This window comes from Dendrobates tinctorius, unplaced genomic scaffold, assembly GCF_039654945.1.
Source record: "Dendrobates tinctorius isolate UK_male_01 unplaced genomic scaffold, ASM3965494v1 ptg000097l, whole genome shotgun sequence".
Taxonomy (NCBI): Eukaryota; Metazoa; Chordata; class Amphibia; order Anura; family Dendrobatidae; genus Dendrobates; species Dendrobates tinctorius.
Genome location: NW_027361765.1, coordinates 2,286,078 through 2,311,014, shown reverse-complemented (window position 1 = coordinate 2,311,014; position 24,937 = coordinate 2,286,078). Strand labels below are relative to the sequence as shown.

General features: G+C 42.6%; 1 protein-coding gene across 2 annotated transcripts in view; it reads right to left on the bottom strand.

Annotated features, from left to right (window-relative positions):
- The window catches only part of SORD (sorbitol dehydrogenase), an 89,418-nt gene that overhangs the window by 42,106 nt on the left and 22,375 nt on the right, over nucleotides 1-24,937 (bottom strand). For both annotated transcript variants that reach the window (XM_073586865.1, XM_073586864.1), the window contains exons 3-7: nucleotides 16,491-16,524; nucleotides 9,601-9,765; nucleotides 5,650-5,809; nucleotides 3,606-3,724; nucleotides 1,964-2,029 (exon numbers count right to left, since the gene is read on the bottom strand). In XM_073586865.1, the coding sequence (XP_073442966.1) occupies nucleotides 1,964-2,029; nucleotides 3,606-3,724; nucleotides 5,650-5,809; nucleotides 9,601-9,765; nucleotides 16,491-16,524 (544 nt within the window). The remainder of the gene's footprint in view (nucleotides 1-1,963; nucleotides 2,030-3,605; nucleotides 3,725-5,649; nucleotides 5,810-9,600; nucleotides 9,766-16,490; nucleotides 16,525-24,937) is intronic.

Below are 24,937 nucleotides of genomic sequence, written 5' to 3'. Positions count from 1 at the left end.
ATTTTTGCTACTTTTCCAGGATAGTTAAAGTATTAATCTTAAAGAGTCATCCCTTTTATTGGACCGGAATTTAAACTGTTGACCAGATAATTGTGAGAGCCCACAGCTGAGCAAATTTTTGGGTGGTGTAAACATTTGTATATTAGTAGTCTTGGCTGGTCAGGAGAAATCTCTTGAGTGGCACATGGTGGTTGTCATGATAGCTGTCGGTCATCTTGGATACAATGTTACCTCTTAGAGCAGTGTTCCCCAACTCCAGTCCTCAAGAGCCACCAACAGGTCATGTTTTCATGATTTCCCTTATAATTGCACAGGTGAAATCTGCTCACCTGTACAGGCAATAATTACACCACCTGGGTGATACTAAGGAAATCCTTAAAACCTGACCTGTTGGTGGCTCTTGAGGACTGGAGTTGGGGAACACTGTCTTTGAGGATACATATAAGGAACAGGCGAACCACAGGAGTTTTTGTTAAATATAAAATTACAAAAGTTTTATTGAATGTCAAAAAGACCATAGTAAACACACAAGGATAAAAAACACATGTGCTCAGTTAGACACCACCAAGGGACAATGGGCCTCCATATGAAATAACTTGTATACATGTCATCCTGGTACATTTATCTCCTGGTATCACATTCCCCCACATCAAATATGTAAGTTACCACAACCTATAACAAATCCCAAAAGGCACCACAACTATAATGGGGCCACTCATTAAGTAACGGGGGATAAGTTAACCCTCCCTTTTTGTCCAATAATGCACAACCCATACAGTGCTATGATGCAATTTGCTCGGACCTAATAACAAAAGGGGGGGAGGAAGAGAAGAAAGTTCCTTCTTACCAAGATCGTATCAGCGCCCAGTTCCTAACGCACCCCGACGCACGTTTCGCTTAGGTTAACTTATCCCCCGTTACTTAATGAGGGGCCCCATTATAGTTGTGGTGCCTTTTGGGATTTGTTATAGATTGTGGTAACTTACATATTTGATGTGGGGGAATGTGATACCAGGAGATATATGTACCAGGATGACATGTATACAAGTTATTTCATATGGAGGCCCATTGTCCCTTGGTGGTGTCTAACTGAGCACATGTGTTTTTTATCCTTGTGTGTGTTTACTATTGTCTTTTTGACATTTAATAAAACTTTTGAAATTTTATATTTAACAAAAACTCCTGTGGTTCACATGTTCCTTATATGTTAATTGCAGTGGAGTTAATATTTTTGTCAGGGCACAGCACATTTGTGCATGGCATACAATGAGTCTGGATTTCTGTATAATATCTTAGAGGATACATAGTGTGCTACACGTTCCTTTAGACCCTTTTAAGAGACTGCTATTTACAAAACTTAATTTAAGTTGTGCAACTGCTAATGTTTTCAAGTGTATAATCCCACCAAGTGTGTGTAGCCGACAATCACTTGCTCATGTTTTGCAGCAAAATGTATTTAAGGTACCTTCCCTAAGCCCAGCCCCTTGTGCCTTAAAGGGCCCACGGACCTGGAGCCACAATTTCTGATGGCTCTTTAAATTTGTGTTAAACTCCAGGAGCTTAAAAGTGGTATTCCCATCTTGTACATTTATGGCATCTCCCCGAGGTTTGCATCTACTATGAGACTGGGGCCCTGATGCATTCCACTGTCTGAAGAGATATAATCGGAATACTCATTTATGTGTATGGAAATTCTGACCACCTTTCCACCAGAAACAGTGCGACGGGACCGTTTTCAAGATGGAGGTCCTATTAGTGGGATCCAGCTATTCAGCATTTACGGCACGTATGAAATTTTCCTTATATGACTGTTTCTGGAGAAGTACAATAAATAACAGAAATGCTACATATAGCACATATTCGTATTTAATGCACCTATTAACCATTTTGTATCAATGTTATACCATTTTCATTTAAGATGAAGCTAAATAGAAATATCAAAGCAACAATTTACTTTCCTTACCACTTATAATTACTTGTGAAGCTCCCATCATCTTTGCAACAATTAGAGAAACCAAGCCAATAGGTCCTAAGATGCAAATTTTAGATAAAAAATACATATTAATAAATTATATCACATTGAAAAGCCACCAAAACATGGACCTAGAGAAATTACAAATCACTAGCCTTAAAGAACCAAGACTTATGTATGCTTATTTTTAGAGTTACAGTGTATTAAAATGAAATAATGAAGAAACTGGTCAAAAACTTCCTGAAAATTTTATATCAATATCTCTGTACAACAATTACATAGATTTATGTGTCTTCATGGTTAGACTACAAAAAAGTACTGTGTAGACAGCCTGCAGTGTTAGGTCCAAATTTATTAGGATGTTTACACCAGACTCCTGTCGCAAAACACATCAAATTTAGAAAATCTGTGCACAACATAAATTTGTGTTGTCACCAAGTTTTTGGCAGTTTTGTCAAAAGGAACAGAGCTGAGAAGGAGCAGGAGCAGGACAGGGAGTGGCAAATTAATTAAACGTGGTGGTGTTCCTTAAGCCAGAATTGTTATTCCAGTACCTGACTGGAGTAACATTTCAGTCGAGTTGCACGGCACTGATGAGATGCACCAAATTCATTAAGTTTCATGAACCTCTTAATGAATTAGACATGTGTTATTCCTACATGCCAATCATTAAGACTGGAATATAAAACACCAGTCTTAATGAATCAAGACCAGAATCTCTTCTCTCTTCAAATGTATGCTACACAGATGTAGGGATAGATGGAAGAGAGACCGACTATAGGATCAGACAACACGTGAAGACTGGACACACAAGAGCCTTCCCTGGAGCTGTAGGTAATGAGCCAAAGAGGACAACTTGAATAAGTACATAACAAATAACGATACTGAGTGTATTTGTACTTAAAAATTGGACTAATATTATAGCATTACACCAAAACATATTCAATGGATCATATACTAAAGAGGCACAATTTAAAGCCAAGTAACCAAAATTATGATAAAATATCTTTATTGAGTTATATGAAAAATTGAGACATACAGACCAATAAGATAACAAGGCAACAAACCCAGCACAGCTTGTAGTTAATATAAAATATATGCAACAACATGCAGTCACACTCACCCCTAGAGAAGGCAAGTGTCAAAATGCGCGTAGGGGTACTAGCACTGGTAAAATGCTTTCTGTATATCCACTAAAAGTTTTCTGCTATCATCCTATCATGTGACTGTAGGCTATATGAGTTGAATTGATACTTTTATTGTGCTAGGCTTCTACTTTGATTACTGTAATATTACCACTTAGATACGGTCATCATATCTTCCCATCCTTTGCTGTGTGTGCTTCAACAATCTCTATACTTTTGCACACTATTTCATATTAACTACATCCTATGCTGGGATTGATGCCTTGTTATATTATTTATCGAACAGCATGTCCCAATTTTAATATGACTCAATTAAGATATATTCTTTTATTAGAATTTTGGTTACTTGGCTTTAAATTGCGCATCTTTGGTATATAATCCATTGGAGCTGTACGTCGCAAAGTTGCTTTTTTAATTTTAGATACACAAGAACAAAAAAACACGGTTGCAAAGTTAGACATACTAAAATACTAAGTTCTTAATCACACCTGAACCACAGATGAACACTTTGCTTCCAAGGGTAACTCCAGCTCGTCTACAGGCATGAATCCCAACAGAAAGAGGTTCGATTAGAGCACCTTCTTCAAATGTTACATTGTCTGGGAGCCTGGAACAAGCAATGAAAAACAACAATATACAATGTGAATGTGATTATACAGAGTGGTTGGGCTGTGGGGTTTATGGCTGTGACACCTGAAACAGAGTTGGGGTTGTGTCTATGACTTTAGGATGGCAGATAAGTTGGAAATGTGGAGGCCTGATGTGGCTACTGAGAACGTTGGGTATTGAGGAGCTTCTGTGTCTACTAACAAAGTGGGCGGAAATGATGAAACAGAACCACACCATGACACAACCAGGGAAACAAAAGAATATAGTTTATGTAACTGTGGTGGGAACAGACAGGAAAAAATGCACAACTGGAAATGAAAATGACCAATGTTGTAACTTCCACAGACAGCTCTGCTCTTTCTACTGGAAAGGAAAATCTAAAGTCATCAATTGGGCCAGGCCTGCATATCCCTGGTTGTATTGTAGACCTGGCCCTACAACACCTCATTAAGGACTCAAACTTGGAAGCTGGTTCCTATACCTGGCTAAGATTTGTTTATACATGTCTTAGAGCAATGTTCCCCAACTCCAGTCCTCAAAAGCTACTAACAGATCACATTTTCAGTAATTTCTAAGTATTGTACAGTTGATGGAATTATCATCTGGTCAATACTAAAGGGGGTTTTACATATAGCGATATCGCTAGCAATATCGCTAAAACATCACTGATTTTGTGACGTTATAGCGATATTGCTAGCGATATCGCTATGTGTGATACTTACCTTCGACCGGCTCCCCCCCGTCCATCGCTGATCGCGCGAGATCGGGCGGCTCCATTTCTCGTCGTCAGCTTCCTGCTGGGCTTCCTGCTGTGTGAGACGAGCGACGCTGGACGCGGGCGGGAGGACGTCAGGATCGCTGTGTGTGAAAGGTAAGTATCGTCCGCTGCGTTGCTGCTGCATCGCTGTAAGATCTTTCTGTATGAAAGCTCACTAGCAATCATTTAGCGATGCACCAGCGATCCTGACCGGGTCATATCGCTGGTCGGATCGCTGGTGCATCGCTAAATGTAAAAGGGCCTTAAGGAAATCCTGAAAACATGACCTGTTGGTGGCTCTTGAGGACTGTAGTTGGGGAATATTGCCTTGGAGAACAGCCACTCCCAATGAATGGAACATACATCCTGTTCAGCCAACTGCCAGAGGTGACGGAAAAATCTAATCTGATAACAAGATGCAGTGTTTCTTCAGACCATTAAAGAAATATATATGGTTACAACAGAATATGCGTCATGGAGACCCAGGGGCCAGAAAATGTAGGTGCTGTATCAGATGATCAAGGAAGCATTAACAGTTTATTCTGTCAAATTTCTATATGTCAGAAGATGCCCTAAATGGAGGAGTCCATCCCTTTTTAAGTAACCCACAGTGGTTTAAAAATATTTAAAAAAAACACATGAATAATGATCCCTGAGCACTGGTGAGGAACCCCAGCAGCACCACAGAGGAATGTTGGAAGATCAGTCGAGGAGTATGTGATTTTTATAATTTTGAAAGCATACATTGAGCCCATTGTTCAATGAGGAAACTGTGGACAACCCTGTAAACTCTGGTTTTACACATTTTCCTTTATTGCTCAATATTATTTGGCACATTCTTTAGTGACATATTGTAAAGTCTATCTTTCCAGCTCTTTAGTTTTCGGTGTGTTTGTAGAATTTTGGGGATTAGTGGGGTTTTTTTTTACGAAAATGTCTTTTATATGATATTTTTCTCTATAACCTTTCCTATGAATCTCGATTTCTTTTTTTAAAAGTAAAAATAGCAGCTCAAAATCAAACCACTTGAAATATTGGTAAAAATATGCCATGAAAATCAATCACATTTTTCACAATCATTTTGAAAAGCAGGAAAAGGCCAGATAATTGTTGAGGACATGACAAAAAAAAAGTTATAACATTTCCCAAATTGATGGTGTCCTTACTTATAACAGAAGCTGGCATTGTGCGTATAGTATCTGCATAAGTTCCCGTCATCAGGTGGCGTTGCACAGAAAAAGATAGTGGGAGACAGGTTATAGCGCCCATTTTTACAGAACTCGTCATTTTCTCTTGGAACTCCTGGTTCAATAGCCACTCTGTCACCTGCAATGATCACACATGCAACATCTTCAATATATTGTATCTAGTGTAGCTAATCCCAATCAAACCAAAATCATATATAATGTAATATTTAGCTCTTAGAGGCTTTGACACTAGTGATGAGCGAGTATACTCGTTGCTCGGGTATCCTCCTAGTATTTTGGTGTGTCGGAGATTTTGTTTTTGTCGTCTCAGCTGCATGATTTGCGACTGCTAGACAGCTTGAATACATGTGAGGAATGCCTGTTTGTTAGGGAATTCCCACATGTATTCAGCCTGTCTACAAGTCACAAATCATGCAGCTGAGACGACAAAAACTAAATCTCCGACACACCAAAATACTCGGAGATCACCCAAGCAATGATGCTACTCGCCCATCGCTATTTGACACCCAACTTTACAAGAATCCTGAATTAGAGAAATCAGGTAATATAACTCCTGACCTGACCCTCGATCACCACATGGCTAGGCAGATTTTCATTTCGAGAGTCTGGGAATTTGGAAGAAATAATAGGAACCAGAATTGTTGTAATTTAATATTGTAACTAAAAGATTACTAATTAGTATATTCAGCAACTGAAAGGAAATCTGTTATGTTGTATTCACTATCCTAAATATGAGCAGCATATAATACAGCAGCAAAACTTGAAGATATATAGGAAAAGATTCAGAAGATAATAAAAATTCATCTTCTCAATAATAGACATTCCCAGTGTAAAAATGCTTATAAGCATCAGTATTCACAACTTGAACCCACAGTGAGAAAGTGACAAGTCCATTTAAAGGGAATCTGTCAGCTGGTTTTTGCTACCTCCTCTGAGAACAACATGATGTACACAAAGAGAAGCTGAATCCAACAATGTATCACTTAGTTTACTGGGTGCAGCCATTGTGACACAATCAGAGCTTTTCGATTTATCAGTGCAGCAGAGCTGGAAAAGCTAACCCCACCCACACAAAGCTCTGTATGTTCATAGCTTATTGACAGAAAGCTGCTTATCACAGTAGGGGGCGGAGTCAGACGAGCAGTCACATACACATCAGGCCTGGCAGTGATAATGTCCTAGTGATAAAACCTTCACTGTAAGTAAACAACAGCACACTGCCTGAAAAATGACACATCATTGAATTCTGTGTTTTAAACCCTACTTTATGCTGTCCTCAGATTACAAAAATCTGTTGACAGATTGCCTTTAACATGATTACTGTACTTTTTTTTTACCCAGGTTTACACAACAGAATATAGCAAAAATATATTTATTGTAGTTAAAACTTTCCTGAGGGTCTCAGAAAGGGGTCAATATCTCTAACTAAGCATAAAAGTTGCCTAAGAGTTTGCTTACAAGGACGTATAAATCGGACGAGTGCAATGTGAGAAAAAAACCGTATTGCGCTCTCATCAATGTTAGTAAATGAGTCAGTGCACATCACTGAGTTTTTATTCAGCTCTAATTAGACTGAGGAAAAAAATCACAGCATCATGCGAGTGGATGCGAGAATAGGATTGCACTTGCCAATGCAAGTCAATGGGTGAGAGAAATTTTTTTTACACACGCATCTTAAAGGAAACCCAGTATTTCATCAGCCAAGTACAGTATATTCACAGCCAGAACCCTCAGAATAGAATAGACAGGATATATGGAATAGATATGATAGATGTACTATACATATGTAATGTCACAAGTCCCCTACATATAATAAACTAGCACCCTTAAGTGCCTTTTATGTGGCACTGAAGGGTGTTTGCCTTATTTAAACACCCTTGTTATTATTACTACCTTCATGCAATTTTTGCAATTTATTTTTACTTTTTTATTTTAGGATATTTGCTTTTTGTTTTTGGTTTTCTCTGTTTAAAGGTCGTGTGTTTATATGCATTTACATTTTGCATACACATTAATTTACTTTTTTCAGCTCAGACCTAGTTTCTTATTGAATTATTATGTAATTTATGTTATTTGAAAGATGAAAAAGTTGTATTTGGAGTTTTTCAATAAAAACTATATGATTAAAAAAAGAGAATTGAAAAAACACAAGATGACTGCCAATCTTCCTTGGTATGGGGCTCCATGCAAGATCTCATCACGTGTGATATGGATGATTGTTAAAAAGGTCAGGAATCAGCCCAGAACTACACAGGAGGACCTAGTCAATGACCTGAATAGAGCTAGGATCACAGTTTCAAACATTACCATTAGTAACACACTACGCCATCATGGATTAAAGTCTTGCATGGCAAATAAGGTCCCCCTGCTCACGCCAGCACGTCCAGGCCTGTTTGATGTTTGCCAATGACCATCTTGATGATCCAAAGGAGGCATGGGAGAAGGTCATGTGGTCAGTTGAGACCAAAATAGAACTTTTTGGTATCAACTCCATTTGCCGTGTTTGGAGGAAGAAGAAGAATGAGTGCAAACCCAAGAACACCATCCCTACCGTGAAGAATAATGGGGGAAACATCATACTTTGGGGGTGCTTTTCCACAAAGGGGACAAGAAGACTGCACTGTATTAAAGGGAGGATGGATGGGGTCATGTATAGAAAGATTTTGGCCAATAACCCTTCCCTTGCCCGCAGTAAGAGATTTGAAAATGGGTTATGGTTGGGTCTTCCAGCATGACAATGAAACAAAACACACATACAGGGCAACTACGGAGTGGCTCTGAAAGAAACATTTCAAAGTCCTGGAGTGGCCCTGCCAGTCTCCAGAAATTATCCCAATAGAAAATCTTTGGAGGGATCCGGAACTCAATGTTGCCCAGTGACGGCACTGAAACCTGAAAGATCAGGATAAGATCTGTATGGAGGAATGGGCCAAAATCCCTGCTGACATCTGTGCAAACTTGGTCAAGAAATTGAGGAAACGTCTGACCTCTGTAATTGCAAAAACAAAGGTTTCTGTACCAAATAATTAAGTTCTGTTTTTCTATTGCATAAAATATGTTATGTGATAAAATGAAAATAAATTATTTAAAATTCATACAATGTGATTTTCTGGATTGTCTTTTCAGATACTGTCTGTCACAGTTGAAGTGTACCTACGATAAAAATTACAGACCTCTCCATTCTTTGTAGGTGGGAAACCTTGAAAAATCTGCAGTGTATCAAATACTTATTTTCCCCACTGTGGATGTGGAAAAATCCTAAGAGCCCAAGGCAAAATTCACACTTGCATTTTGACATTTTGTCAATTCTGTTTAAAGGGACATGCAAAAGGAATTAAAGTCAAAAACAAATTGGCTACATAATTGGCCTAAATGGTAGCAGAGGGAACCCATTGATGATTATGGGGTTCATCTAGTTTACGTATATGTGTCAGTTTTTAGAAAGAAACTGTTTTGCTGCTCTTTTTCCTCCATTCTATCATTTGTGCATTTGCCTCAAAGTGAAAAAAAAAGCTAGAGAAACATTCTGTACATGACAGCATGCCATTATTTTCATATTAGCAGCTTTGGAGTGAAACAATGCGGTTGTTAACACACACGGAAATATTTCTTTCAGTGCCATTTCCCTATATATGACTAAGGCTATGTGCACATCTCTGCACCAGGAAGTATTCCAGAAGTACATGCTGGACAAGTAAAGGAATGCTCACTTAACATATTTCTAGGGAGTGCACACTGTCATATGCTAAATGGGCACTGTCCAGTTCTGTGGGAACATGTTACAATTAACACATCAAAGTTGTATAAGAATGCAGAAAACCTTCAGAAACAAATTTTTGCTGCAAATATTTTGAAAAATGCAAAAAAGTATAACAATCATTTAAGAGAGTAATTATTACTGTTCTGTACCTGGTTTTAGTTGGGTCACTGAGGCTCCCACTTTCACCACTGTCCCAGAGGCTTCGTGTCCAAGAACCATAGGTTTTTTCACTATGAAATCACCAATGCGACCATGTTGCCAGTAATGTACATCTGATCCACATATTCCAACTGAATGCATCTGCAGCAAGACCTCTACAAATAAACGGCATTTAAAAAAATTATTTTGCATTGGGAAATGTCTTTGTTTTTAAAGGGAAAGTCTCATCAGAAAATGGCATTTTTAAATCAGGTTTGTTTGTTAGAGAAGAACTGCCATGAAAATGTTCATTCATTAAATGTGTGTATATATGCATGTAACGCAGTGAGTGTATTAATATGGTCACTAACCGTCGCTCTCTCTGGTGTCCAGCACCGCTCTGCTCCTCTTCTCAGTGATGTCATGGCTCATTAGACAGCAGAATATCTAGTGTTATGAATAGGTCACCGAGGAGGAACAACAAAAAGTTAAGTCCCAGAAAACCAGAGAGGTTGGTCCCTATGCAGATTGCAGATCCCTGATCTTAACCACACAACTAATAGTAGCAGTGGAGCGTTCCTACGTTGTTCCTAGACGCCTCGTCACCGCCGGAGGACTACATAAACCTAAAGAAAGAAAAGGTAAAACTAACTGCCCCAGAGCAGACCCCAAAGGAAAAGACAGCCCCCACACAAGTACTGACGGTGAAGCAAGATGAAAACACATACATAGGCAGGAAAATAGGCTGAGCAAACGATGGGGCCCGACTAACTAGAAAGGACAGGAAAGGAAAGCCACTGTCTGCAATCTGCCAAAAAACCCTACCAAAAATAATGTCCAACAGGTCTGAAAGCAAAATTAACCCTGAAGTCCCTAGACTTCTCCCATTATATCAGCACTCTGAAATATTCTGAAACAGAGCAAAAAGAGGCCAATCTAATAAGGGACAAAAAGGCAAAAAAAACAAACTTAACTTAAGAAGACTGGAAGAGAGCTGAAGTCCAAGTCCTGAGAAGCAGACTGAATCACCAGCAGCAGGATAGGGCGTCAGCTGTCTTATATCCAGTCTGATACTCCAGAGATCCAATCGTTATCCTTCTCATCAGGTGGCAGATCACTACCACTTAAACCAACCTCACTACCTCCTGTCACCACCAGAGGGAGAACGGAAGAACTCTCAACTGGAGAAGCAGAAAATGAGCTCATAACAATCTAGGCAACTTGAGCCGGAAGTCTCTATTTCAATGTGTCTATAGAGCCTCGTTCTGACGCTCTATAGACTCACCTGATAAAAGACACTTCCATGTTGCACAGAGCACAGTACGATTTGGAGAGATTGCAGCGGTGATGTCACTGAGAATCGGGTCAGAATGGCGGTGGTCACCGGAGAGAGCTGCGGTAGGGGGAGTATAAAACATTGACACTAAACACCACATACACACTCATTTAATGAAAAAAGTGCCCCAGTTTTCCTCCGTTTTTTGTCTAACTTTGTGCCATTTTTTATTTGCACTTAATTCTTTATTCTATTTGCGCCTTTTTTCAAGACTATTTTGCATGCGCTCGCCTGTTTTTAAAAAGTTGCAAAATGTGACGCAACTTCAATCTAGTCCCCCACATCTGGGGTATGTATGAGTACACCAACATTTTGGCTCAATTTTTGTTACTTGAGGCATCAACATGCATCTTTAGATGCCAAAAGACCCAAAAATGGTTTAAGATGTGAAGAAAGTCCATTTTTTACTTTGTGCCAAATTCATGGATCCCGTGTGCCATTTTGATGAATTTGGGACCAAAATCGGCAACTAATACCATAAGACACAAAAAGGAAAGTGACTTTAAAAACAAAATGCAAATCGTGAAGCATGACCATACTTCTTATTCTTTCAGGAAAAGCTACTACAGTTTTCTTATCTTCAGAGACAGGATTGCAATAACAGACTAAATACACAGCTGATAAAGAATCCACCCATGATTTCACAGCTCCCCTGCTCCCTCCTCCATCACAATAATCTTTGCACACACGCATTAGATGCTTCTATATAAAATATAGAGTCTCTTTCTGCTGGGGTAAATGTGGCCAGGAAATCATTGCAGAATAACTTAGCGGCCAACGTGAAAATGTCAGATTTCTAATTTCTGTTTTTAATTCAAATTGTAATACTGGGAAAAACTATTGCCAAAGATTGGAAAAAAAAAACACTTATCACAAAAAATGGTTTAAACAATAGGTCATTTTCTGATATCACTTTCCTTTTAGTAGGGGCAGCAGATTAAGCTGCTGGCAGAAACCTCTGACCGTAACCTATTTCCAGTGGAGGCAAAATGATTAGGCATGAGAATTTGATATGCCTGATCCTTCTATTGGCAGCAACTTAACCCAATTTCCCCTGTATTCTGAGTGAAAGCTCTTGGTAAAGACATCAGCTGATAAAGAAATGTCTCTCAGGGGTGGAGAAAGAGGGGTGGCCACTGACAAATAAATGCATAGTAAATCTTAACAGGGTTTGTCCACCTTCATTTTTTTATTTACTTTATGTCTGAGAAAAAAAATTGTATTTTTGACCTTTTTTCAATTTAATCATATGAAAAGTAATGGATGGTAAAATGTTGGATAAGGTCAGGAATGTCTTTATTGAATGTTCCTCCTAAAATCTCTGGCAAATTCCACACCAGGCTGCTTCTTTAACCCCTTCACCCCCAAGGGTGGTTTGCACGTTCATGACCGGGCCAATTTTTGCAATTCTGACCACAGTACCTTTATGAGGTCATAACTCTGGAACGCTTCCATGGATCACGGTGATTCTGACATTGTTTTCTCGTGTCATATTGTACTTCATGTTTGTGGTAAAATTTCATTCAAATAACTTGCGTTTATTTGTGAGAAAAACGGAAATTTGGCGAAAATTTCGCAATTTTCCAACTTTGAATTTTTATGCCCTTAAATCACAGAGATACGGCACACAAAAAACTTGATATCTAACATTTCCCACATGTTTACTTTACATCAGGACAATTTTGGAACCAAAATTTTTTTTTGTTAGTAAGTTATAAGGGTTAAAAGTTGACCAGTGATTCCTCATTTTTACAACACCATTTTATTTTTAGGACCACATCACATTTGAAGCCACTTTGAGGGGTCTATATGATAGAAAATACCCAAAAGTGACACCATTCTAAAAACTGCACCCCTTTAAGGTGCTCAAAACCACATTCATGAAGTTTATTAACCCTTTAGGTGCGTCACAGGAATTTTTTTGAATATTTAAAAAAAAATGAACATCTAACTTTTTTTCACAAAAAAAATACTTCAGGTTCAATTTTTTTTATTTTACCAAGGGTAACAGGAGAAATTGGACTGCAAAAGTTATTGTACAATTTGTCCTGAGTACGCTGATACCTTATATGTGGGGGGGAACGACTGTTTCGGCGCATGGCAGAGCTCAGAATGGAAGGAGCGCCGTTTGACTTTTTCAATGCAAAATTGGCTGGAATTCAGATCGGACGCCATGTCACGTTTGGAGAGTCCCTGATGTACCTAAACAGTGGAAACCCCCTACAAGTGACAAGGGCTTTACAGAAGTTTATAACGTACAGCGGTACAATTAAAAAATCATATTTTTTCCACAAAAATGATCTTTTACCCCAATTTTTATTTTCCCAAGGGTAACAGGACCCTAAAAGTTATTGTACAATTTGTCTTGAGTACGCTGATACCCCACATGTGGGGGTAAACCACTATTTGGGTGCATGGCAGAGCTGGGAAGGGAAGCAGCGCCATTTGACGTTTTTGGCTGGAATTGAGATCGGACATCATGTTGCGATTGGAAAACCCCTGATGTACCAAAACAGTGGAAACCCCCCACAAATGACACCATTTTGTAAACTAGACCCCCTAAGGAACTTATCTAGATGTGTGGTGAGAACTTTGAACCCCCAAGGGCTTCACAGAAGTTTATAACATAAAGCCGTACAATTAAAAAATCATATTTTTTCCACAAAAATGATCTTTTCACCCTCAATTCTTATTTTTCCAAGGGTAACAGGACCCTAAAAGTTATTGTGCAATTTGTCCTGAGTACGCGGATACCCCACATGTGGGGGTAAACCACTATTTGGGCGCATGGCAGAGCTCGGAAGGGAAGCAGCGCCATTTGACGTTTTTGGCTGGAATTGAGATCGGACACCATGTCGCGATTGGAAAACCCCTGATGTACCTAAACAGTGGAAACCCCCCACAAATGACACCATTTTGGAAACGAGACCCCCTAAGGAACTTATATAGATGTGTGGTGAGCACTTTGAACCCCCAAAGGCTTCACAGAAGTTTATAATGCCAGGGCATGAAAATAAAAAAATCGTATTTTTTCCACAAACATGATCAATTAGTCCCCAATTTTTTTATTTTCCCAAGGGTAACAGGAGAAATTGAACCCCAAAAGTTGTTGTCCAATTTGTCCTGAGTACGCTGACGCCCCATATGTGGGAGAAAACTACTGTATGGACACACGTCAGGGCTCGGAAGGGAAGTAGTGACGTTTTGGAATGCAGACTTTGATGGAATGGTCTGCGGGTGTCATGTGCGTTTGGAGAGCCCCTGATGTACCTAAACTATTGAAACACCCCACAAGTGACCCCATTTTGGACACTAGACCCCCCACGGAACTTATCTAGATGTGTGGTGAGCACTTTGAACCCCCAAGTGCTTCACAGAAGTTTATAACGCTCGGATGTGAAAATAAAAAAATCATCTTTTTCCACAAAAATGATATTTTTGCCCCCAATTATTTATTTTCCTAAGGGTAACAGGAGAAATTGGACCCCAAAAATTGTTTTGTAATTTGACCTGAGTAGGCTGATACCCTACATGTGGGGGTAAAACACTGTTTGGGCGCAAGGCAGAGCTTGGAAGGGAAGGAGCACCATTTGACTTTTTCAACTCAGAATTGGCTGGAAATGAGATCAGACGCCATGTTGCATTTGGAGAGCCCCTGATGTGCCCAAACAGTGGAAACCCCCAATTCTAACTCCAACACACCCCTAACCCTAATCTCAGCCCTAACCCTAGCCCTAACCCTAGCCCTAACCCTAGCCCTAACCCTAGCCCTAATGGAAAAATGGAAATAAATACATTTTTTTAATTTTATTATTTTTCCCTAACTAAGGGGGTGATAACGGGGGGTTTGATTTACTATTTATGGCGGTTTTTATATTTGGCAGCTGTCGCACGCTAAAATACGCTTTTTATTGTAAAAATAGTTTTTGCATCACCACATATTGAGAGCTATAATTTTTCCGTATTTTGACCCACCGAGTCATGTGAGGTCTTATTTTTTGCGGGACGAGTTGACGTTTTTATTGGTACCATTTTCGGGCATGTGACATTTTTTGATCGCTTTTTATTTCGATTTTTGGGACGCAGAATGAACAAAAACCAGCGTTTCATGAATTTCTTTTGGGGGGGTGCGTTTACACCGTTCCGCGTGCGATAAAATTAATAAAGCGGTTTTATTCTTCGGGTCAGTACGGTTACAGCGATAACTCATTTAGGTCTTTTTTTATGTTTTGTCGGTTTTATGCAATGAAAACTATTTTATACAAAAAATAATTATTTTTGCATCGCTTTATTCTGCGAGCTATAACTTTTTTATTTTTTCGCTGATGATGCTGTGTGGCGGCTTGTTTTTGCGGGACAAGATGACATTTTCAGCGGTACCATGGATATTTATATGCGTCTTTTTGATTGCGCGTTATTACACTTTTTGTTTGGCGGTATGATAATAAATCATTATTTTTTGCTTCGTTTTTTATTTTTATTTTTTAAGGGGTTCGCTAAAGGGGTTAACTAATGGGACAGTTTTATATTGCAGGTCGTTACGGACGCGGCGATACCTAATATGTGTACTTTTATTGTTTTTTTGTTTTTTTTTATTTCCAAAAAATGGATTTATTTGGGGGGAATATTTTTTTTTTCTAATTTATTTGGCGATTTTTTTTAGTTTATTTTAACATTTTTTTTTATTTTTTTTTAACTTTATTAAATAGTCCCAGGTGGGACATCACTGTCCTGTGACAGATCGCTGATCTGTCACATCACAGATCACTGTGACAGATCAGCAATCTGTCACAGGCAGTGCAGAAGGCTTCCTCATGCCTGCGCTTTGCAGGCACTGAGGAAGCCAGCTTCCTGCAGGCCCCCGAAGGCCCCCGTCGCCATCTTGGATTCGGGGGCCTGCAGGAAAGGAGCCCCCCGCAGCAGCGCTGCACATTGCTCTGCCGTGGGGGGCTCAGGGAAGCACGGAGGGAGCCCTGCTCCCTGCCGATGCTTCCCTTTAACCCCTGGTACACCGCGATCGTGTTTGATCGCAGTGTGCAAGGGGTTAACGTGTCGGGGGCGGTCCGTGACCGCCCCTGACACATTGTGCCAGGTGTCAGCTGTAATAATCAACTGACACCCGGCCGCGATCAGCGGCGCTCACCACGTGGGCGCCGCTGATCGCTGAGACGTACTATCCCATCCATGGGCATAGGGGCCCGGGTCCCATGGACGGGATAGTACGTCGGATGTCAGAAAGGGGTTAAACACTGACGGCAACATTTTTTTTTTTAAAATATTTCTAGTCTGGAAATGAAATGGGCCACCGACTAGGTCTGGTCTTTGTTTGTGGATTAAGGATATTTGGGCTTTGAAATATCTTCTCTCTCTAATCCACAATGCTAGGGAGAAATTTCATGACAAAGTTTCTTAAAGAAAAAAGCAGCCATGTTTTTCTGATCTTGGACATCTCCTTTAATGAAACATCAATCACCCTGTTATTATGCTGTGTGAGCATCAATTATACAGCAAAACGTAAGAATTATCTACCACCATGCTATTAAATTGTTGGGATTAGACACTCACCATTTGGGCCTGGTTCAGGAACTGGACGATTTTCCTAGTATCCAAAAGTTATTAAAAGAGAAACAAAATCAAATTTAGAAGTTACAATGGTGACATTATATAGTCTTATTCTTACAGGTTGCTACAGCTAGCTAGATAATCTGCAATTTTTGAAAATTGACCAGAAAGTTGGAAATGCATTAATGTAACAAAGTAACTTACACTCACCTGTTGAATCATCTGCAGCTCCCTCCCTAGCCAGAACTGGTGGCTCTGATGGTGTTTGTTAGCAGCTCTACAGTGATTATATATCAACTACCCTCTGATGGTCACTACAGTCGCTCACTGGCCTTAGCAGTCACATGTTGATTGTGCTACCATAGCAAATGACAGTGATTGTCTGCAGCAATCATGGAATAATGGAGTTTAAGGCTGTGTGCACATCTTCGGATTTTTAGCGTTTTTCCCGCGTTTTATCGCCGCAAAAACGCAGCGGAAATGCTGCGTAAACGCTAAAAATCCACAACCCATTGTATTCAATGGCATTCCGCACATGCTGTGCTAATGCTGCGTATTTTTCCGTGGTGGAATCGCATCGCGGAAAAATACGCAGCATGCTCATTCTTTTTGCGGAATTGTGGGGATTCTGCACACCTAGGAATGCATTGTTCCGCTTACATTCCGCATGTGGCTAAGCCCACCATGTGCAAAGTAAGCAGAAAATGTGCGGATGGTACCCAAGGTCTGGAGGAGAGGAGACTGTCCTCGAGCCACTAGGTACCATATCCCTGCAAAAAATAGAATTAAAATAAAAAAATCGAGATATTCTCACCTTCCGGCGGCCCCCGCAGCGTTCCCAGGCCTCAGCGATGCTCCCGACATCTTCGGGTCCCAGTGATGCTTTGCGACAATGACCTGTGATGACGTAGCGGTCTCGCAAGATGCTACGTCATCTGGTGTCATTGTCGCAAGGCATCGCTGGGAACGGGACTTGCCGGGAGCATCGCCCGAGGCCTGGGAACGCTGCGGGGATGACGGAAGGTGAGAATATCTTGATTTTTTTAAATCATTTTTAACATTATATCTTTTACTACTGATGCTGCAAAGGTAGCTTCAATAGTAAAAAGTTGGTCACACTCGTCAAACACTATGTTTGACAAGTGTGACCAAACTGTCAATCAGTTTTCGAAGCGATGCTACAGATCGCTTGCAAAACGCTAGCATTCTGCAAGCTAATTACGCTTGCAAAATGCTAGTTTTTTGTGGGAATACCGCATGCGGATTTCCCACAGCAGGAAGTTGCTGAATTGCCACGGAAATTTCCGCGGCAATTCCGCACGTGTGCACATAGCCTGAATGTTATATCTGCAGGACAGGTAATAAAGAGTGGGAAGACAACCAGAAGCTCTGGAGTGGTGGTGGATATGAGGAAAAATATTTTGATAATTTATTGTAGTCTCTTCACTACACTGTGAGAGCTTCGTAATAACTCCTCGGCATTTTTTATTGTCAGCCTGCTCTGCAGCATGTGTGCAGAGCAAGCTGTCAATCAATGTACCAGGGAGTGATTCAGTGTGCTTACTGTGCAAAGAGTGGTGACTAAAACAGCACCTTGCACCACCCTGATGGCTGGAAGCAAGCGGCTGCAGGGAGAATATATCTTCATTTTTCTCTCTATAGTCATGCTTCAAGTAAGCAAGCTACACAGGAATTAAATGCTATTCATCTGCAGATCACCACTGTGTCTGCAGGTAATCTGTGCTTCTGGAGAGGACAAGTTCCCTTGAAAGTACAATGTCCATCTGTTCTCACCTGGCGTAACTTGCATGACAGGTTTTTATCTTAGAAACAATGGCTCATTCATTATACAGCAAGTTTCACCAGATTTTTGAAAAATCAAAGCATTTCCACAAACTGAACACAAACTAAAAATGACAACCAAACTTAGGCCGGTTTCACATTCACGCTTTTAAGCGCAGAGACGGCCTGCTCACGGCCGCCGCTAAGCCCTGCCCCCTGCCCCACCTCCACCAGTATCTCCGCCTCCGGGAGCATGACGTTGCATGCGTCATGCGTCCCCTAGCTTCATCACAGAGGGTGCAGGCCGTGCGCAGTCTGCACACAGTCTGCGTTTGGCGGCGCATGCTTCCTTTTGACCTGTTGCATTTTGGTTGTGCTCGGCGCACCATCAAAAGGACGCATGCGCCGCCAAACGCAGACTGTGCGCAGACTGCGCACGGCCTGCGCCCTCTGTGATGAAGATAGGGGACGCATGACGCATGCAACGTCATGCGCCCGGAGGCGGAGATACTGGTGGAGGCGGGGCGGGGCTTAGCGGCGGCCGTGCGCAGGCCGTCGCTGCGCTCAAAAGCGCGAATGTGAAACCGGCCTTAGACATATGCCATATAATCTCCTGACGTATTTTACTCAAAAAATAAGTTGAAACAAACTACCTGTCTGCTGAAAACAGATCTGAATTTTAGACTCTGTTAACCAAGAGGAAATACTTGACCCAAAGTTTACATATTTCTGAAGCCAGAAATTCTACAGAAAACACAAAATTCTCTTGTATTTACTATAGGAGTTAACATTTGACCAAAGTCAATTATTACAAAGAAATGTCAATCAGTGACTAACTACTAATATCTTTTAATGGCTAACTGAAAAGATGGTAACACATTGCAAGCTTTCGAGACTACTCAGGTCTCTTCATCAGGCTAGACTAATACAAATACTAATACAAAATTAGTCTAGCCTGATGAAGAGACCTGAGTAGTCTCGAAAGCTTGCAATGTGTTACCATCTTTTCAGTTAGCCATTAAAAGGTATCAACTACTGAGGACTCTCAATCCTGAATATTTTTCTATCTACTGGCTAACATGGTACAAAGATATACATCTTTCCTGTAACTACTAATATATAACCCATAGAGAGACAGGGCTAAGAAAAGGTGAAAACTGTGCCCCAGACATCTCCTTTCATGTGCAAATGTTTTAAACAGTAGCTCAGTGTCACAGCTATGTTTTGATTAAAACGTGCTAAAAAATTAATCCCTTTCCTAAAACCTAAAAGCAATGACTGCTATAAGCTGATACAACTAGGGATGAGCGAGTAGTGTAGTATTCAGACTCGATGTACTCATTACGAGTAACTCCTAATACTTGGGTACTCGTAGCGAGTAGCGAGTCCAATGTAAGTCTATGGGAAATGCGATTAATGGGCTGTGTGTGTGCTGGGCGGAGACTGTGCGAAAAGTGTGGCGGGCTGTGCGGGACTGTGCTGGCCTGCACGAAAACTGTGCCGGGCAGTGCGGGCCTGTGCGAAGACTGTGCCGATGCTTTGCGGGACTGTGCTGGCCTGTGAGAAGATTGTGCTGGGCTGTGCGGGACCGTGCTGGCCTGTGCGAATGTGGCGCCCCTGAGGCTCAGTCGCCACAGAGGTACAGCACCTTCTCCTAAGGTGTAGTGCCCCACCATCCAGGTAAGGTGGGAACTCCTTGCCACACTCCAACACCTGCATCCCACACACAGGATAGTTCAGCAGAGGACCAGATTGCAGCTCAATGCTTAGTGGGTAGCAGAGCACCTTTCGTGGATCCTTGCTTCGTAACACGAGATGTGCTGGGAGGTGGGTGGAGTTAGTATAAAAGAAGGGGAAAGATAGGATTTAGAAGTCAGTCAGTCCAGTTCAGTCAGTCAGTATGACTGGAGAGGAGAGAGCAGGCTGACAGGAGGTCAACCTGCCGGGAGGTCAGGCGGAGGAAAGACCGTCAGTCAGGAGAGGCTGAGGACTGGTCTTAGTGGAGAGCTCCCGAGGAAAGGAATAGAAGAAGGAGTGCTGCAGCTGCCTCAGTGACCTGAGCCAGCTGGCACGGGAAAGGAAGGAGAAGGAGAGACGTAGAACTGTAACCTGCATTTCCATAAGAGAGAGAAAGACAAGTATGGAATGAAGAGGAGAGAGAACAGAGAGGAGGAGTGGGTTGGATAGGAACCCTGCCTATAGGTTCTCAGCGCAAGGCCGGGGCCCGGTCCCTGATGTTGTATGGACACTTATGGTTCTGCAGCAGACACCGGTGGAGTAGAGGCTGTAAATGCACTACTCCCATCGAAGACTTGGGACACAACAGCAACCGAATAGAGAGCCGGGATTCATGAGAAGGGAGTCCCCGAAGCAGGCTACAGCTGTCTGTCATACAAGTAGAGTTGTTAGGAACATCTGACAGGAGGAACTTCAGGGAACCACGGTACTGGAGTTCTTCACACTAAAAGGTGCAATAGAGGAGTCGTTCAGGAAGGCACATGTTGGCAGGGTCCTGGCAGGGAGAGTCCTATCTCGCCCGGAGGTTGGCTGGGCCTCTGCCCCGGAGGACATGGTACTGAAGCGGGCACCTGTGTGCACTACGAACTGTGAGTAAGGCTTTGAAACTGCAAGCTCTGGTGTCCTCCATTCATTCCCACATCAGCACCGCTACATCTGGGTACAAACATCTATACCCGTCTGCGCCTCTCCTCATCCATTGCACCTACACTGCCCTGGGACTACAGCTCCACCTGTGGGGAGCTACACCATCTTTACTGCATCACACCATCAGTCCCAGTGGATCTGCAAGCAGCGTTGGCTTACCATCTTACTTACGGGTGGTGTCACGAACTTTCCATATAAATTACTTTACAAACATCATCTGCCATTGATATTGGGCGCCCAGGGCCACGGACCGGGTCACTGCTGCGGTGACATATCTCCCCCTGACACCGGCCCAGTACCGAGTACCCCACAGCCCTGGGTGAAGCGAGGGCGACCCACGAAGACTGTGCCGGACTATGTTGGCCTGTGCAAAGACTGTGCCGGGGTGTGCGAAACTGTGCTGGCCTGTGCGAAGACTTACCGGGCTGTGCTGGGCTTTGCAGGTACTGTGCGGGGACTATGCCGGGCTGTGTGGGACTGTGCAGGGCTTTGCAGGTACTGTGCGGGGACTATGCCAGGCTGTGTGGGATTGTGCAGGGCTGTGCAGGTATTGTGCGGGGACTATGCCCGCTGTGTGGGACTGTGCAGGGCTTTGCAGGTACTGTGCGGGGACTATGCCGGGCTGTGTGGGATTGTGCGGGGCTTTGCAGGTATTGTGAGAAGACTGTGCCGGGCTGTGCGGGACTGTGCCAGGCTGTGCTGGCCTGTGAGAAGACTGTGCCGGGCTGTACAGGACCGTGCTGGCCTGTGCGAAGACTGTGCGGGACTGTGCTGGCCTGTGTGAAGACTGTGCCGGGCTGTGCGAAACTGTGCTGGCCTGTGCGAAGACTGTGCCGGGCTTTGTGGGACTGTGCTGGCCTGTGCGAAGACTGTGCCGGGCTATGCGGGACTGTGCTGGCCTGTGCCGGGCTGTGCAGGGCTTTGCAGGTACTTTGCGGGGACTATGCCGGGCTGTGTGGGATTGTGCAGGGCTTTGCAGGTACTGTGCGGGGACTATGCCGGGCTGTGTGGGATTGTGCGGGGCTTTGCAGGTATTGTGAGAAGACTGTGCCGGGCTGTGCGGGACTGTGCCAGGCTGTGCTGGCCTGTGAGAAGACTGTGCCGGGCTGTACAGGACCGTGCTGGCCTGTGCGAAGACTGTGCGGGACTGTGCTGGCCTGTGTGAAGACTGTGCCCGGCTGTGCGAAACTGTGCTGGCCTGTGCGAAGACTGTGCCGGGCTTTGTGGGACTGTGCTGGCCTGTGCGAAGACTGTGCCGGGCTATGCGGGACTGTGCTGGCCTGTGCCGGGCTGTGCAGGGCTTTGCAGGTACTTTGCGGGGACTATGCCGGGCTGTGTGGGATTGTGCAGGGCTTTGCAGGTACTGTGCGGGGACTATGCCGAGCTGTGTGGGACTGTGCTGGCCTGTGCAGGACTGTGCGGGACTGTGTTGGCCTGTGCTGGGCGGGACTGTGCTGGGCTGTGCAGGTACTGTGCGGGGACTGTGCCGGGCTGTGCTGGGCTGTGCGGGACTGTGCTAGGCTGTGCTGGGATGTGCAGGTACTGTGCAGAGACTGTGCTGGGCTGTGCGGACACTGTGCTGGGCTGTGCGGGGACTGTGCGGGGCTGTGCGGGTTCTGAGCTGGGATGTGCGGGGACTGTGCTGGGCTGTGCGGGGACTGTGCGGGGTTTGCCGAATATTGGGAGGCGAGTAGTGAAATACTCGCCAGGATTCGAGCACCGCGAGTACCGCATTACTCACCGAGTACCGAATCCTAACGAGTATACTCGCTCATCCCTAGATACAACGACTCACACAGTGCAAGATAACACAACACATTTTTCTACTTTGGTGTTCTATGCATTAGTAATAGAAATAGTTTAAAGCAGCAAACCAGCAGTCACTTCCTTCCCTATATTCTGCTGCCAGCGACCAACATTGGGAAAGTCCATATGGCAGGAGCGCTAATATATGAGCAATCGGGCGAGCGACTCAGGAGCCATTACTTCCCAAAACTCAGCTTTGGTGCAAATTTCTATGATGTAGTTAATTTACTGTATTTATTTCCTGTTGCTTTTAAAGCAGCGTCATATTCTATTTCCATTATGTGTCAAGTGTTTACCTTCAGAAAACATGAATATTGGCGAGCAATGTGATTGTTTTTATCTTATGGCTCAAGATTGACTTGTGAATGTGAAAAGTTGGAAAACTGCCCCACAACCCACAGCAGCAAAACTTTTGAAGATGGTTTGTCAAAAATAAAGGGGAAGGTCTTTCTTTGTTAAATAGGATACATATAAAGTGGTTTGTGAAAATATTCACCCCTTGACCTTTTACCTATTTTGCTAATTTAAATATTTTTGTAATCGGATTTATATGTGATGCATCCACATTAAATAGACTAAGTTGGGGAAGTGAAGTGATAGGAATATAGGCATAAATTATATTTCTGGTATCAAATAAATAAAAATTGTCATATGCATATGTATTCATGCCTTTTGCTATGAAGTGCCTAAAAATTTCTGGTGCAAGCAATTACCTTCAGAAGTCACATGCTTAGTGAAAGGACGTCCACATGGTCTGTCAGTATAATCACACCTTTTCTAAAAGGCAACAGAGGCTGCAACAGCATTAAACAAGAGGCACCACTAACCAAACAGCACCATGACGACCTCAAAATAAATCAGGGACAAAGTTGTTGAGAAGTACAAGTCAGGCTTGGGTTATAAAAAAATCTCTATCTTTGATGATCCCCCAGAGCACCATCAAATGCATTATCGTCAAATGGAAAAAACATGGTACCACAATAAACTTCCCTAGAGAGGGCCACCCACCAAAACTCTCATCACGGGCAAGGAGAGCATTAAGCAGAGGGGCAGCACAGACACAAAAGATAACACAAAAGATAACACAAAAGGAGCTGCAGAGTTGCCAAGCAGAGACTAAAGTATCTGTCCATAAGATCACAATAAGCCATACACTCCATACAGTAGAGGTGGCCTTTATGGAAAAGTGGGCAGAAAAAAGCCTTTATATACACACAAAAATCGTAAGGCTCATTTTGAGTTTGCCAAAAGACATGTTGGAGAATCCCAAAATGTATGGAGGAAGGTGCTGTGGTCAGATGAGACCAAAATTGAACTTTTCAGCCACCATGGTACATGCACATCTGGCGCAAAACCAACATAGCTTATCACCCCAAGAACACCATCCCTACAGTGAAACATGGTGGTGGCAGCTTCATTGACAGGAACAGGGAAAATGGTCCGATCTGAGGGGAAGATGGATGGTGCAAAATACAGGAATATTCTTGGGCAAAACCTGTTTCAGTCTGTCATTGCTTTGAGTCTAGGACGGAGGTTCACCTTCCAATAAGACAATGACCCACATCAAACACGGGAGAGATCCATCAGATCACAATCTGCAAAAGACCGACTGAAGCAGTGCTGATAATAGATAAAGAAGCGGCTGGTAAATAGAATACTAGGGGCAGGGAACATAGACTAGTGACTCCACTCCAGTGCTAAAATTTAAAAAAAAAATACTGGAGTGATGCTTTAAAAGAAGAATTAGGTGTTAATGAAAAACAGATTAAAATCACAAAAAAAGGTGCAAAATCTTACTGCTGCTTCAGTAACTGACCGTGCATCCCCAGACACACAATCAGTTAACATCTGTTGCTGCACAGGAGATTCCTCCAGCACGGTAACAGTTAACAGCCACCAGTCAGTCATAGGCAGGCAGCTGACGTCAGCGTGCACGTTGCTGACGTATGATGTTGGAATGATGCTACATGCCTCAGTCAAATCAGAGAGGAGGACACACCACAAGAGCTCAGCCAGGTAAGGAAAATATTTTTTTTTGTAAAGCCGAAGTATGGGGCATATTATACCGGTGTGGAGGTGCATTACACTACTATGGGGGGGAAGGGAAAGGGGATGCATTATACTATGGCATGCATGATATCCATATGAGGTTGCTGCATTATACTATGAGTGCATTATGCTATGGGCTGCTGCATTAT